The sequence below is a fragment of the Lotus japonicus genome, chromosome 1, assembly GCF_012489685.1.
Source record: "Lotus japonicus ecotype B-129 chromosome 1, LjGifu_v1.2".
NCBI lineage: Eukaryota > Viridiplantae > Streptophyta > Magnoliopsida > Fabales > Fabaceae > Lotus > Lotus japonicus.
This window is the reverse complement of record NC_080041.1, coordinates 121,709,838-121,725,091: the sequence shown is the minus strand read 5'-3', so window position 1 is coordinate 121,725,091 and position 15,254 is coordinate 121,709,838. Positions and strand designations below refer to the sequence as shown.

The window sequence follows — 15,254 nt, the reverse complement described above, 5'->3', positions numbered from 1 at the left end:
ATCCTGTTTCAACTAACTTTCTCTTTATCTCTTTTCTTATCACATCCTTAACATATCTTCCATTTTACTCTCTTTTTATGTCTATTTCTATTAAAGTGACAACCAGATATTTTCCAGAACACACTTCTTGGCAGAATTACTAGTTGGCTATTTAGCTCGTGAAGAGAGAGAAACAAAGGGGAAGTGGGAGCTACATTCAGAAGAAACATTCACATAGCAACAACAAAACCGTGATTTCCATTGCCATCATTGCTTGAACATTTTACCTGGTCAAAGCTGGCAAAAAGAAGCATACAGAATAATTTATTGCAAGAGACCAGAAACAAAAATAAAATTGTTACTTCATTTTTTTTTTCCTCTTTCATTTTCACTTTTTGATCTTACAACACAAAACACAGTGGCAATGCATGTTATCAAGGCCTGCCACCTGTGGACTTTGACCTGATAACGCATATACCATCTGGATCTTTTTAATCAACTATTTACACGCTTGATGACAACTTATATCCACTCACATTTGCAGCTTCGCCCTTTGTGCGTAGCTCACATTTTTATAGTACTCTAGTTTTGTCTGACCAGTGAAACAGTTCCAGTACTATGTTACACATGTAACACAAGTACAATAAACATTAAGAATGTCCATTTGACAGATCCAAGACTACCTGCAGAGGCTGCAAAAAGGGAATATCAGTGCACAAGAAACAATATCTAAGCCATATATGATGCATTGAGAACTTAAACCGTGATGTGATCCGGTTTCTTGATTGTCATAAACCAATTATCTCAAAAGCTTAAGCTGTTAGGTAAAGGACACCTCAATGATTATATATTATATTTCTAACACTAATTAAACAAGAATTAGATGCAAATCTTTGCAGAATTTGGATATATGAACCAAATACAATACAAAAAAATCACCCCTTTCCATTTCGAGCAATAAATAAAGATGTACACAAACACGAGAACAAATGAGAAAAATAGTATAATTTTCTCCTGGAATTTGAACTTGTTACTGAAGAATTGGCAACCTTTTGGAGGTTTTTGTCTGAGTTTCTAATGGAAGAAAGGGAAAAAATTAGAAACAAAAACAGTACAGCAGCCTACCTCTTCGTCCAGATGAGAGAAAGTTTGCTTTTTATTTTTCTTTTTTCATAGGAAGGGGGAATAGTATGTGAAGTCCTCCTTTCCAACTTCACGTTAAGCCGGATTTCATTAGGCTAACTATTTCTAATTCCCTTCAACCGATTTAATATCACAACACTTATTGCTTATTGGATGGTTTAAAAGATGTATGTGAAAAAAATGTAAAAAAAATGTATCTAAATTAACACAGACAATACATTAGCTTTGAATCAAATATCTACTGCTACATCATTTAGCATACTCACATGTCGATAATGATGGTCCGTGTGAATGCATCCGCATACGTTCTGGAGCTGGTTCATTATTAGGAGGGGGCTCAGCATGAGCAAAAGCTACATTTGGTAACGGACTCAAGGCAGGTACTGCACGAGAGTTACGCGCCGGGGGTTCAAACGGTGGTTTTGGTGACGCAACAGGACTATGATAATGTCGATGAGTAGTAGGGGCAATTGAAGGTGCTAGATGAGCATGCTTCCCAGCATTATGGCTAGACCTTTTTCTACGCTCAAATTGAAAACTAGGAGGCTGTGCTTGAGGACTTCTCTTTGGTGCAGGCACACTTTTTGGTGCAACAGGAGGACCAACCTCAGGTGGAGTTGCACCCTCCCCGGGTATAGGTGCAGGTGCAGGCATAGGAGAAGGAGCTAGATGGGCATCGTGGTGGTGGTGGTGATGGTGGTGGTGATGGTGGTGGTGGTGGTGGTGGTGTGATGGATGAGGCAGAGGAGAAGGAGAAGGTGACCATGCAGAGCCACTACCATCATTGCCATGCAGGGAGTGCTGCAAGATGGATGAAAGTCGGACCTGCTTAACCCTACCAAATTCCGTGTTATTCAAGCCAAGATTATGAGGTCCCATGATGGTTTGTGCTAGTTGCTTTAGCCTCTGTTTTGATGGAGTAATTCCAATTGCAAGTAGAACAGATGACTGAACAGTAGTAGGAGCATCTACTGTTGAACCTTCAGAATTGGATAAGCTCATATACAAGTTCTGCAATCAACAGGAAACCCAATCAAATTTAGCATGGCTAAACCTATGACTAGCATGTCATCACAAATCTTCTAAAAGTCCCAAGAATAATCAATTGTATACTATGTAGAGGGCCTCTAGTTAGAAGGTAGAAAAATAGAGCTTCTAGAAAGAAAATCACTACTTCTCTGGAAAGGGAGCTACCCTTAGAGTTCAGTATCTGATAGGGTAAGGAATCAGGACAGTTTTCTGATCACCGATAAAGACAATACTCACAGTAGCACACTAGAAGAAAGCATGCTTGCTTATTTTTCCACCTATATCTGATTACATAATCCAATGTCAAACATGAAACATGACTCACTTGAAACTGACACAGGTCCCCCAACAGAATCCTTTTTACTTACACAAGGACTGTGTGGCATTGACTATTCACACATAACATAGAATCAGAACTGAAAGTTGACCTTAAGCACACACAAGGTATACAAAATGACTACGATCAAGATTATACAATAGAAAGAATACAGAAAAGGAACAAGAATTGACAAACCTCAAAGGATGCCAGATGTAATCCAGACTTTAGCTGACTTGTGAGCTCATCAAAATCCAATTGTATTTGATAAATGGGGAAATTCAGAGTAAAGGTGAATAGTGTCTGCCTTTGCTGCAGAGGAAATGCCGTCTGATGTGGAATTATAGTAATTCCTCCCTTAAATTTCAGCACTTCAAAAAAGAAGGGATCTCCGAATATGGATGAAGAAGTGAGCTGGAAAGGTGAGTCACGTATAATGATGGATGTAAATGATGATTTTATCAAACTAATGGCAGCTTGAGCCATTTCTGATAATCCAACATCAGGATCAACTGCAAACACTACTTTTGTCTTATTTGGCCCAGGTAAAGGATCTAGAGACAAGATGACCACCTGGATTTTTTTATAGAAAAAGGTTAATGACATCAATACATAAATAATTAAATATTAAAAAGGGCAAGAAAGGAAGTAGTAAGAGAAAGGTACTTTGGTAGAGGGAGCTCCTATCTCATCAAAAATTTCATCCGCGAGTTGCGGGATGTTATCTTCTAGCAAAGAGGCTGACTTATTAACAATAAAGCTTGCGACAATATCATGACCTGCAAAATTAATAAAAGCATCATTTAGCCAATAGATCTAATAAATTGGCTTGTGCTTATATCATTAAAAAAATTAGGTAAATGTTGGCATTAGTCAAACTCTTTTGGTGTATGGCAATGCATGATTAATGGTGTGTTCGGTTTTACGTTGGAGATCTCCCACGACCATGGTTTTGGGGATCCCTAACGCAAAACCAAAGATGCAAGTAAGAACGTTCACAAATCACAATAACAATGGATCCAAATTTATTCATAAAATTTACATCATGAGGAAAAATCTATAAAATATGTTAAACTTGAGATGACAAAATGTGAGGAAATACTAAATGAGATTGGAAGAATCATCTTTTGCAGCATTATTATGCAAAATGTATATCATTAAGGAAATATTTTTAAAATTACAGATATCCCAGTTTCTAAGGTCCAATCTTGAACCAAGCAACAAAAATTTCTGCAAATTTCAATTTGTCGTGTTGAATTGTTTTCTCTTTTCCTAACTACCTCCACAATTCCTCATTCCTATCCAATGTTATGCCACTTATCATTGATATTTCATCCCTTGAGCTCTTGTTATTACTCTTTCATTCTTTGAGCAATCGCTTATGAGTTAACCTATTCATTCATTTCTTTGTGGAAGTTGAACACTTTGAAACTCTAATGGTGTAAAATGCTGAGTGCAATGGGTAGTTTGAAGTAGAAGTTTGTAATGAATGGAGTAGCAATCACAGCTAGTAGCAGGGCCTGGGCATATGGTGTCACAGTGGCAAGGGTGTTATGAATTTGTAATGGAATTTCCCTCATCAAGCAAACAAATATCTTCAAAATTTCAGGCTTACAGGATCTCTAAGAAAAAACTATCAAGTAAATTGTATTGTCTCATTCCCACCTTAATCACAGCAATGCATACAATATCCAATCCAATTTGCAAGACAGAGCCTAATGCTAGGACAAGACAAATCATGACAAGTTACTATTGCTAGGATACACCACCGGACTCAATCGAGTTAGCCCATTGATATCTAAAGTCACACACATTGTATCAGAGCCTGAAATAAGAAAACTATTCTATAAATAGGCACCATTGAGATAGAGAATCAAATTTTGTATACACTGAATAAATTTAAAAAGAAAAATAAAGCATTAACTTTGACTCCCTAATTTGTAAATAGACATTGTCAGAATACAATTACCAAATAAAGCAAATAAGGTTTAAAAAAAATTGGAGCCAAGTGAGGTCCAGTCCAAAGCATACAATGCAATGCCAAAACCATCTTAAAAAAATGCAAGATTAAAATCCTCAAACCTTTACTTAAAATAGGTATAATGAAAGTAATTTCCTGAATGAAGAAAACAAGATCACACAACATCTAAACCTGTAAAACCACCACAATTACAACACCAAACAAGTCATTAAATACTCAAAATACCCAATTAAATAACTAGAAAAACGAATTTATTTCACCCTGGACACCCTTTAATGTGCATTTCAGACCACATTAGTAAAAATTTAAAACAACGCAAAAGAAGGAAAAGAAGCAAATTCACAACCACACGATTGGTCATTATTTTCCCCAAAAAAAATTCAGATGCCCCCAAATTACAAACACACCCAAAATAGAAACTTGTTAACACTAGCGACATCAAAAGCAGAAACAGATCTATACCCAGAAAGCAATGCCGCCAAATAACAAAGATCAGAACCTCAAAACCCACCTTTGTATCTGGAATTTTCATGCAGATGCTTCTGATCTGCGAGGCGAAGAAAAGGGGGCAACCAAAACAAAGCAGAGAGGAACAGAGCGGCGGAGAACAGCAGCACGAGGATGCATCTAACACTGAGAAGCTTCCGAATCCGAGAACACCGGCACCGACAATCTTCCTCCGCATTCAGCGCCGGATCGGTGGAGGTTCCGCCACGTGGCAGCGGTTGGTGTTCTTCTTCGGCTGCTTTTCCCATTGGGCGGCGCAATGCGGAAGAAGAAGAAGAGGAATCGGGTGAGGTTAGGTTCCATTCCCTTGCATACCCATTTTGCTAACAGTGAAAAAGATGGTAGAGAGAGAGAGAGAGTGGTGGTTGGGAATTTGAGTGTGGTTGCAGTGTGATTTTGCTTCTGTAGAGAGAGAAAGAAGAGAGAGAAATGAAGGATTCGATTAGGGTTTGAAGAAGAAAGGAAGAAGAGAAGAGAAGATAGTGGTGAATGAAGTAACTGGTGCTGGGAAATTAACAACAAGTGTCATTTTCATTTGGAGAGACAAGTGCTTTTTATATATTTTTATTTTTTTGAAATTTATTTATTTCTATTTTTTGAAATTTTGAAGTGAAGAGTGAAGGAAAATTGGTGAATTTTAATAATTATTGGAATTTAAAAGTGTCCACTAACATAGCACTATGTAATAAAAAAAGAGACTGTGATGAGGTAGGTGTAGTAGTGAGGAAGAAAGCATTTGTGGGGGAGCGGTGAGGTAAGGTTTGACTCATCACCCTTAAGTTAACAAACACCACGTTTTCTTCTTCTCTTTCATGCTTTGCTCGTGTAAAAGGATAAGGGAAACTATTATTATTTTTGTTTTTACATTTTCTTACATAATTTCCTGATTTTTTTGGGTAAAAAAATGCTTAAAAGGGAGAACAATAGGATGAACACAAGTACACAACTACACAAGGAAAGCGCCTAAAAAGTAAGATGCCTATGTAATCTTCAATCAAAAGTGAACCAGGACATGAAGAAGGTTGACGATGAATTAGCGAGCCATGAGAAGCTCTAACTCTCTTCTTAGCCAGGAAATTTGTGATTGCATTACCTTATTGTAGAGTACGGTGCAATGTCTCTCCCCATACTTTTAGCGGAAAACTACAAAGTTGGCTAATGATGGAGTCATACTGGTGAGACTTTGGAACGCTCTGTTGAAGGGGAAAGAGAGCACCAGAGTAGAGTCATTATGAATCATCACATTTTAAAACCTAACCTCACAACAAAGACAATTAGAAAGAGATTAAGCACCAAAGTAGAGTCATTCCTCCCTTTTTTGGACTCGTGGTTGAGCAGTGAACACCGCGAGAAACATATTTCGAGGGAGAAGATTCTAGCCCACTGCGGAGAAGTGAAGATTGAGCTATGTTCTTTCTCTACCACCACCACACAATCGCGCACTCATTCCATATGTAAGGTGCAAAATTTCACTCTCATTATTCTTCTTTTATGAGATACATGCTTGGTAAGGAAGGAATGTCCATTGAAGACTTATTGAAATCATTGTTCAAAACATGATTTCAATATAGGCTAGTATGCTAGTATTTTTACATTTCTTTGTTTGTTTTCATTTGTATTTTAGTGTTGGGCTTGTATATGTGCTTATAAAGGTTAGTCCTGGTTTAATGTGCATGGGTTTCTAGGGCTTGTATATTGGCCCAAATATAATTTAGGATTGAGATTTACACTTCTAACTCATTAGGTTAGCATATGAGTGTATGAGAGCGATTACGAGTGGGGTTATGATAAGTGTCATATTTACCTAGTTTTGATGTGCAATTTAGACACTTATCTTTGTGAATAATGAGTTATATTTGACAACTTCACCCTCTTTTGATTAAAACTTCTTAATATGTGAAATTTAGTTAGAATATGCACAAGCATTGATTCTAATCTAAAAAAAAATGGTGTAGGATTGAAGATGGAAGAAAATGCAAAGCTTTGAGTAGGAAATGCAAATTTGAAGTTCCTGTGTGCCGGGCACTCCTCAGAGGCTGTCGGGCGCTCCTGGCGGTCAAGGAAACTTCACCTTGAAGAATGCATAGTGTCGGGCGCTCCACAAAGGATGCCAGGCGCTCCTGGCGGTCAAGGAAACTTCACTTTGAAGAATTCAGGGTGCCGGGCACTCCTCAGAGGCTGCCGGGCACTCTGTCTGACGAAAGTTCCTACTTAAAGCCCCTTTTTAGAAATCTTCAGAACACAGAGAGAGAAAAACAGAGAAAGATAGAACCAGGACTTGAGGGAAAGGAAACCCACGAAGGAAGGAAGAGTTCTTGCACCCTTCGTCGAGCTGGGAACACGCCGACGACGGCACGGATCATCTTCTTCTTCTCCGTTTCTTTTGTAAGCTTCAAAGCATCCATGGAAATGGATAGCTAACTTTCTTTGTGTTGGGATTGGATGTAATCTTTTGATTTCTATGTATCCATCTTGATTCTCATATATGAATTCATGTTTTATGTGATGATTTCAATGGGTCATCTTGCTCTTAATGCTAGTTTTAGGTTGATCAACTAGAGCTTGATATTTGATTTGATTGCTTAGTGGAAACTTTGTTCTTGAATCTGAAATAGATAAACCCATCTCTTGAATCTAAGTTCTAGGAATAGAGTTAGTTCAAGAGTCAAATAACACCTAAGTTTAATGCTTCTTGCTTTCTAATTTATTCAATGAATTGATAGTTAGGAAGTGATTTGATAATCTTTGTCATTAGGGAACTATGATGAAGTTAAGAAATGGTGTGATGAAATCAATCATAAATCATGGTTTGTATGTGAAGTCATAGAATACAGCGAAGTCGATTGATGAAACCCGATCCCAACCATTGTCTCAACTTGTTTACAATCCTTTTTACTATTATTTGTTGTGTTTCTCCATATGCTATTGATCGGTAATCGAAACAACCCTCAATCAACCTTTAATCCATTGCTTAAGTAATTTAGCTAAAGAACGACATTGTATTCCAATTCCCTGAGGACGATAAAAACCCTTTACTATACTACAATTGAATCTTGAGGGATTCGAAAGTGGTTAAGTAAAAATCTTTCAACAGGTTAGGATTTGAGCCACGGGCTTGACCCATTTAACAAGCTCTCTAGGTCGTTGCTTTTACCTATATAAGGATGAAAGCCTTTGTTTATGTGACTTTGGTTCATTTTGAATGCATCAGGCATTTTTGTGAGAGTATAGACTATACACGTTTTCTCTTTAGAGAAGCACTTGAGAATTATCAAAGATACAATGTCTTTATGGCTTATTAAGCTTATCCTCTTGAAGACTTGTGGCGCATCCCTCCTCCTCTACCTCTTCCATTTGTGATTTACTTCCCTTGAATCACTTTCCTAAAGATTCAAGGTGCTAGATCCAACACTAACTTGAGGATTCATGGAGATAGAGTATGGATCCACATCACTAGTAAAGTAGCTAGGGCACACTCTCTTCTTCTTTGAGCGGTTTCCTCTTCACACCACCATTGTCGAGGTCAGGGAGATCGTGATAAGAAGTCAGTCGTCGAGAGAGCGTTTCATGCATCCCCTCCACCAGTGTTGTTCTCTTTCCTGACCAGTTTTGATTTTGATTTCAGTTAGGCACGTTTTTTTGTTTCCTTGCTGTTTACGCTGAATTTTGGTAAACAAATAGAATCCAAAAGCAATTTAAGGACCGGATTCGGAGTCCTCTTCGGGTTCTTTAGTGAAGACGTTTTAAATGTCAAGGTCAGATTTTTGTGAAGAACAGTATGAACGAAAGGGAAAAAATGGTAGAAAGGTAGAAGATTGAAAGGAAAAAAGAAGAATAAAAAGTAAAAGGAAATCAAAATGGCAAAGGAAATGAAATTGCATTGAACATAAAAGGTGAGAATCACAGCACACTCTTAGTCTCTTTGTAGCCATATGTCACATGAGACTTGGAGGCATCCATGGAGAGTTTTGAGTAATTGTGTGAGTCTGAGTAATTTTACAATCAGATTTGCTACTTATAGAAAAAGAAATGAAACTGCCACTAGATCCTACGGTAGAGATTAAATCTTAGAAAATAACTCCCTACACTAGAGTCATACACTTGGCATAATTACAAATAAAATAACTTGCAGCCCCTTCCATTTTCCAAGCCACTCTCCATGTTGCATCTTCAGTAAGTAACTTCCACATTTTCCACTACTCCACTTCAATAGCCACTAATAACTTCCACTAGCTTCCATTTTGCTAACCGCCATCTTCAGATATCTTGGTCTTAATATTTCTTGAGCATTTAATTTCCAACGTGACCATTTTTCCACTTGATATCATGCAAGTCTTAATATAACAGTTTCCTTGACTTTGCCAATTCAAAGATTATTCCTAATCATCTTCCAATGACTTCGACCATGGAAAACATGGATGAATGGTCGAATATATATTTTATCTTCTGGTCGAAAAATAGTATCCATAAGGCTTGGTCGAGAAATGACTATGATTGGAAAATGAAACTTGAAACACCACTTCTAACAAATCAATGTTGAGATGCAACTTCCAAATGGCAATACCAGTAACCAATCTTCTTTCTATGATCCTCAAAATTATATTTGATCAATAAATATCATGGATCTCTCAAAGACTAGTCGAAGAACATATTGGTCGTAAAGCTCTCAACCACATTTTCTCTATTGCCTTTCCAATGTGGCATAAGATTTCGACCAATGACAAGTCTTAATATTTCGGCACACATACGTGGTCCATAATAATTTGGAAACATGATAAAAAATCCACTAAATCATACCATGCATCCATGTACACCATATCTTAATTATCAATTTCCAAACTAGGAAATTTTGGTGTTAACAGAGGCCCCCCAAAATGTTGTTTCTCGAAGGAAGTGAGAGGAATAACATTTTGAGTAAAATCACCAAAATTGACCAAGACTGTCTGGCCATTTTATTTTAAAACCAAATTCAATCCATGATGAGGCCTTTACATGACCATGTGAGTGATCTATTGCCAAAAATAAACATTAACGTATCCAAACCTCTCAAAGATGAATTGGCAATATATATCATTCATGCACATACTCAATCAGGAGATCAAACTCACAAAACTCTTGGTCGAGATAACTAATCCTTCAGACATCACTGGTGCAAAATTCGACGAGCGTGCTTGGTCCAAAAACAACCATTTTTCGACCATCATTTGGTCTACTGTCTTGATAATTTAGCATGTAATCTGACCAATCTTTGATCTCAATAGTTTTCGACCCAATGGTTAAGTGATCTGTCAACACAAAAATTTTTTTTTCCATGGCTTCGAAAACCATCTCTTCTATGGCTTTAGAAACCATTTAATTTCATTTTCGGCCACATAGGCCGAAATTCAAATCAAGGTGCTCATGCTTCAGCCAATCCCTTTTGGTTTTGAGGTCCTTGGCAAATTCTGGCTCGTTTTCACCATAACCTTCTGATAGTCACTTGTAGTCTTCAATCCTTTGAAGGATTTTGCTGGAAATTTTCCTTTGCTCTCATCTTCATAAGTATAGGGAGACTTTGGCTTAAATTCAGCCATATTCACTTCATTTTCATCACTACCACTATCCTCATCAGATTGATCAATTTCATCTTGACCAATTTCAGGATTCTGAGTGGCTCTTATGCAAGAACTTTCTTCTCCTTGAAAAACTTCTTCAGGCTTGTATTTCTCAAGCCTTAGTTTCTCTGCCCTTTTAACCTTATGAGCCAATTGAGTCATATCTATGAACTCATCATTAACCAAATTCTTTTTAATCGAATAGTCTAGGCCCCCAATAGCCATTTTTACTAATTCGAATTCAGGCACATGAGTAGAACATCTAGTTTTCATATGCCTAAATCGAATTAAGTAGTCATCAATTGGCTCATTCGGTTGCCTCTCAACATTAGCCAAGTCCATTAATGTCACTTTGGTTTCTCCTCTAAAGAATTGCTCATGAAAAGCCATCTCCAATTCATTCCAATTATGGATCGAATTAGGAGGTAGAGTAGTAAACCAAGTGAAAGCATTTTTCGTCAAGGAACTTGGAAAATATTTCATTTTCAACAATTCATTGTTAGCAAGATCACAAATTTCAAGTTGGTACCTTGCAATATGCTCAACAGTCGATTCACCTGTGTCTCCTGAAAATTTAGTAACTTTTGGAACCTTTCCTCCCCTTGGAAGTTCTGCTTGAAGAACTACTTCAGAAAACGGAGACGTGACATTTGGACGATTGGCATATCCAACATTGAAACCATGATGATTTAGAACTTCTTCGACAGCATTGGCCACATTTTGTGGCCCCCCATAGTCATTTTGATTTCGATTAACTAAGACATTGTTGTCTAAATTTTGATCAAAATTCTGTTGTTGATTTTGGACTGAATTTTCTTGTCCATTCAGAACTTCGCTTGGACCAAAATTCTGATCTTGAGGCAAATTTTGAGGCTCATTTTGACTAAAATTCTGAACTTCATGTTGAGTAAAATTTAGAGGCACACTTTGACCATAATCAGGAACTTGCTGGAACGTTTGGTTTAAAGGCGGTGCTCCAAAAACATCAGCAATTCGACACAATTGTCGAGTCAAGTGTTGAGTATTTTGAATGAGAGGATTAAGCATAGTCGACATCTGTTGTGTCAACATGTTCACCATGTTGTACTTACTCTCATCAATTTGTTGCCTAATTAATTGTAAATCAATATTAGTGGTTGAATTTGAAGGAAATAAATTCATTGAACCACTTTGAATCAAAGGCATGGTCATTCCCAATGTGTTGAACTGGGTATGTTCTTGACCATTTTGATTTGCTATCTGCCCAGAATTTTCATAAATGGCATCATTTATTATTCTGCCATTAAACATTTCCTCAAAATTCTTTGCTTCTCAAATTGAAATCAAAAGGACCAAATTCAAAGGCTGAATAAGATCACACGTATATAGCCTTTATAAAGTGGTGTGTATATCCAATTGGAAAGTAATATTGGGTGAACGAACAGATTCTAGTCACAGTCACTATGGTCTTGATATTTGAATCCACCTCCAATAGACTCAAGACCAAATTTAAATGACACTTTAAAACTTAGTTTTCACTAAAATGGTCCCACTGGGCGTGCCAATTTGTTTACGCTGAATTTTGGTAAACAAATAGAATCCAAAAGCAATTTAAGGACCGGATTCGGAGTCCTCTTCGGGTTCTTTAGTGAAGACGTTTTAAATGTCAAGGTCAGATTTTTGTGAAGAACAGTATGAACGAAAGGGAAAAAATGGTAGAAAGGTAGAAGATTGAAAGGAAAAAAGAAGAATAAAAAGTAAAAGGAAATCAAAATGGCAAAGGAAATGAAATTGCATTGAACATAAAAGGTGAGAATCACAGCACACTCTTAGTCTCTTTGTAGTCATATGTCACATGAGACTTGGAGGCATCCATGGAGAGTTTTGAGTAATTGTGTGAGTCTGAGTAATTTTACAATCAGATTTGCTACTTATAGAAAAAGAAATGAAACTGCCACTAGATCCTACGGTAGAGATTAAATCTTAGAAAATAACTCCCTACACTAGAGTCATACACTTGGCATAATTACAAATAAAATAACTTGCAGCCCCTTCCATTTTCCAAGCCACTCTCCATGTTGCATCTTCAGTAAGTAACTTCCACATTTTCCACTACTCCACTTCAATAGCCACTAATAACTTCCACTAGCTTCCATTTTGCTAACCGCCATCTTCAGATATCTTGGTCTTAATATTTCTTGAGCATTTAATTTCCAACGTGACCATTTTTCCACTTGATATCATGCAAGTCTTAATATAACAGTTTCCTTGACTTTGCCAATTCAAAGATTATTCCTAATCATCTTCCAATGACTTCGACCATGGAAAACATGGATGAATGGTCGAATATATATTTTATCTTCTGGTCGAAAAATAGTATCCATAAGGCTTGGTCGAGAAATGACTATGATTGGAAAATGAAACTTGAAACACCACTTCTAACAAATCAATGTTGAGATGCAACTTCCAAATGGCAATACCAGTAACCAATCTTCTTTCTATGATCCTCAAAATTATATTTGATCAATAAATATCATGGATCTCTCAAAGACTGGTCGAAGAACATATTGGTCGTAAAGCTCTCAACCACATTTTCTCTATTGCCTTTCCAATGTGGCATAAGATTTCGACCAATGACAAGTCTTAATATTTCGGCACACATACGTGGTCCATAATAATTTGGCAACATGATAAAAAATCCACTAAATCATACCATGCATCCATGTACACCATATCTTAATTATCAATTTCCAAACTAGGAAATTTTGGTGTTAACACTTGCCTATTTTGATTTTGAAATTTTTGTTTTCTATTGCTATACATGGGTTCTTATCTATTATGCATGTGGATTATCGAACTGAATACTTCATTTGAGCTTGCTATCCAAACATATTTTTATTTCAGTCGTTTCCTTTCTTCTGTGTTCACTACAAGTCAAAATGTTCCCTCATTGTGGCAATGGAGAAAGAGGCAATGCAATTCGGACTTGATATATAATTTGACATTGACTTGGAATTTTGGTCATTGAGGGCTGTGTGACTGTGTGTGACCAAATAGTAATAATGCCATTACATAACGCAAGACTACAAATAAAGACATCAAGTAAGTAAAGAGGCCCTGCCTGAAGGCGTTTATCAATAAAGAAGTTGATTTGCACATGTCATTAAGCCGGATAAGCCAGATATCAATAATAAAAATTAAAATGGATTGCAAATAAATAGATAATTACCAGAAGTTTTGAAACATTCGATTCCCAATTAAATCAACTATGCTATTTCCGGTCATGAGCAATTAATCTCTATCTCTATTGTTAAGTTTTAGTATAATGAAATTGAATGGTAAGGGTGGAGCTATATACACAAAATAACTTATAAACGGGCAATAAGTTATTAAAATAAGTCATCTCAAACACCCACATAAAAGTTTGTGTTATAAAATTTCCGAAAAGGGTCTAAATATACTTTTTTTCACCATAAAGTAAACTCAAAATTCTCTCGTGAATAGGAATTTTATTGGAGGATGAGTAAGTAAAAGGGATATAAGAAGAAATATTTGAATTATGATCATGTTTACTTAAGAATAAGTGATGAGGGAAAATAACAAGTTTCATATTTAGTTTAAGAGTTGGATGGGAGAGGTTTTTAAAAAATCACATTTATATCCTTTACTTTTAAAATATGACTAAGTGTTAAACTATGAGAAAAAAAATGTTGTACAATTTTGTTATCTTTCTGAGAAAAAACTGATTTAGGTCAGATTTTTGCCCTCCATCCCCTTGAGGCTTTGACCCTACTAGAGTTTGAACCAAATAAGATAAATATACAAAAAAATATTTCATCTCCTTTGCCGCACATAGTTGTTATACCCGACTCAAATGTATCGCTTCAGTAAGAGGAACATGTGGTGTAAAAAAAAACTTTCATCCTTTTTCTCCATTCATCTTCAACCAAATCTATGTAAGTCATGTGGTATTAAATACTCGTTATTAAGTTTGTTATGCATTGAAGTTTTTAACGTTTAAATTAATATAAAAATATTTGAATGTAAAATATTGAAACTATAAAAAATATGTGTAAATTAAAGATATTTATTTATACATATGAAATTTTATACATAAATGATACTTTACCAATGGTGAAAAAATTTATGAAAATAAGTTATATATATATATATATATGAATGAAGAGTTATAATTACTTGTTTTTAATAATTTGACATGTTATGTTAAAATTCAAATTTATGAACTCTACATCTAATCTAAACTTGTGAAGTTTTATGAAGTTGTTAATTCAATTTTTAATTGGTTGAATTTAAATAATATTATTTATTTTTTACTTGTTTTATGTTTTCCTTGACAATCAGATTTGAGTTTGGAAGGAGAAGGCTTGAGGGTTTCATTGTGTCCAAGTCTGTCAGGAGGCCAACCAAGTGGCAGATTACTTAGCCAACATGGCTCATGATCTAGGGTTGGGACTTCATGATTTGGACCGCCACTCTTCGAAGTTTTCAAATTTGCTTTTGTTTGATGTTTTTGGAATGTCCTTCCCGCGCTCTACCCACGGTAGTTTTCTTTTTCGCGCTTATTCTATAAAAAAAATTAAATAATAGTAAGTATTCAAATTTTAAGTTGGGATTTTACAGTTTTAAAAAAAAAAAGTGGGGATTTTACACCATTAAAAAAAAATCTAGTTCTCAAATTAAAAACTATATAAATAAACAAACAGCA

At 36.1% G+C, this 15,254-nt stretch overlaps 1 protein-coding gene across 1 annotated transcript; it reads right to left on the bottom strand.

Moving 5' to 3' along the window:
* Positions 1-214: 214 nt before the first annotated feature.
* On the bottom strand, positions 215-5,480 carry LOC130730024 (uncharacterized). The gene is made up of 5 exons (XM_057581894.1): positions 4,960-5,480; positions 3,134-3,246; positions 2,666-3,040; positions 1,389-2,133; positions 215-671 (listed from the first exon to the last, which is right to left on the bottom strand). Exons 1-5 carry the CDS (start codon positions 5,201-5,203, stop codon positions 601-603), a joined length of 1,548 nt encoding a protein of 515 aa, XP_057437877.1. The 5' UTR covers positions 5,204-5,480; the 3' UTR covers positions 215-600.
* Positions 5,481-15,254: the final 9,774 nt, after the last annotated feature.

Excerpts from the sequence above, each read along its gene's own strand:
- LOC130730024 (XM_057581894.1), bottom strand. The coding sequence starts at position 5,203 with ATGGGAAAAGCAGCCGAAGAAGAACACCAACCGCTGCCACGTGGCGGA. Across the intron at positions 3,041-3,133 it reads TAGGAGCTCCCTCTACCAAA|GTGGTCATCTTGTCTCTAGA; the intron begins GTACCTTTCTCT and ends AAAAAAATCCAG. Across the intron at positions 672-1,388 it reads CGGACCATCATTATCGACAT|CCTCTGCAGGTAGTCTTGGA; the intron begins GTGAGTATGCTA and ends CCCTTTTTGCAG.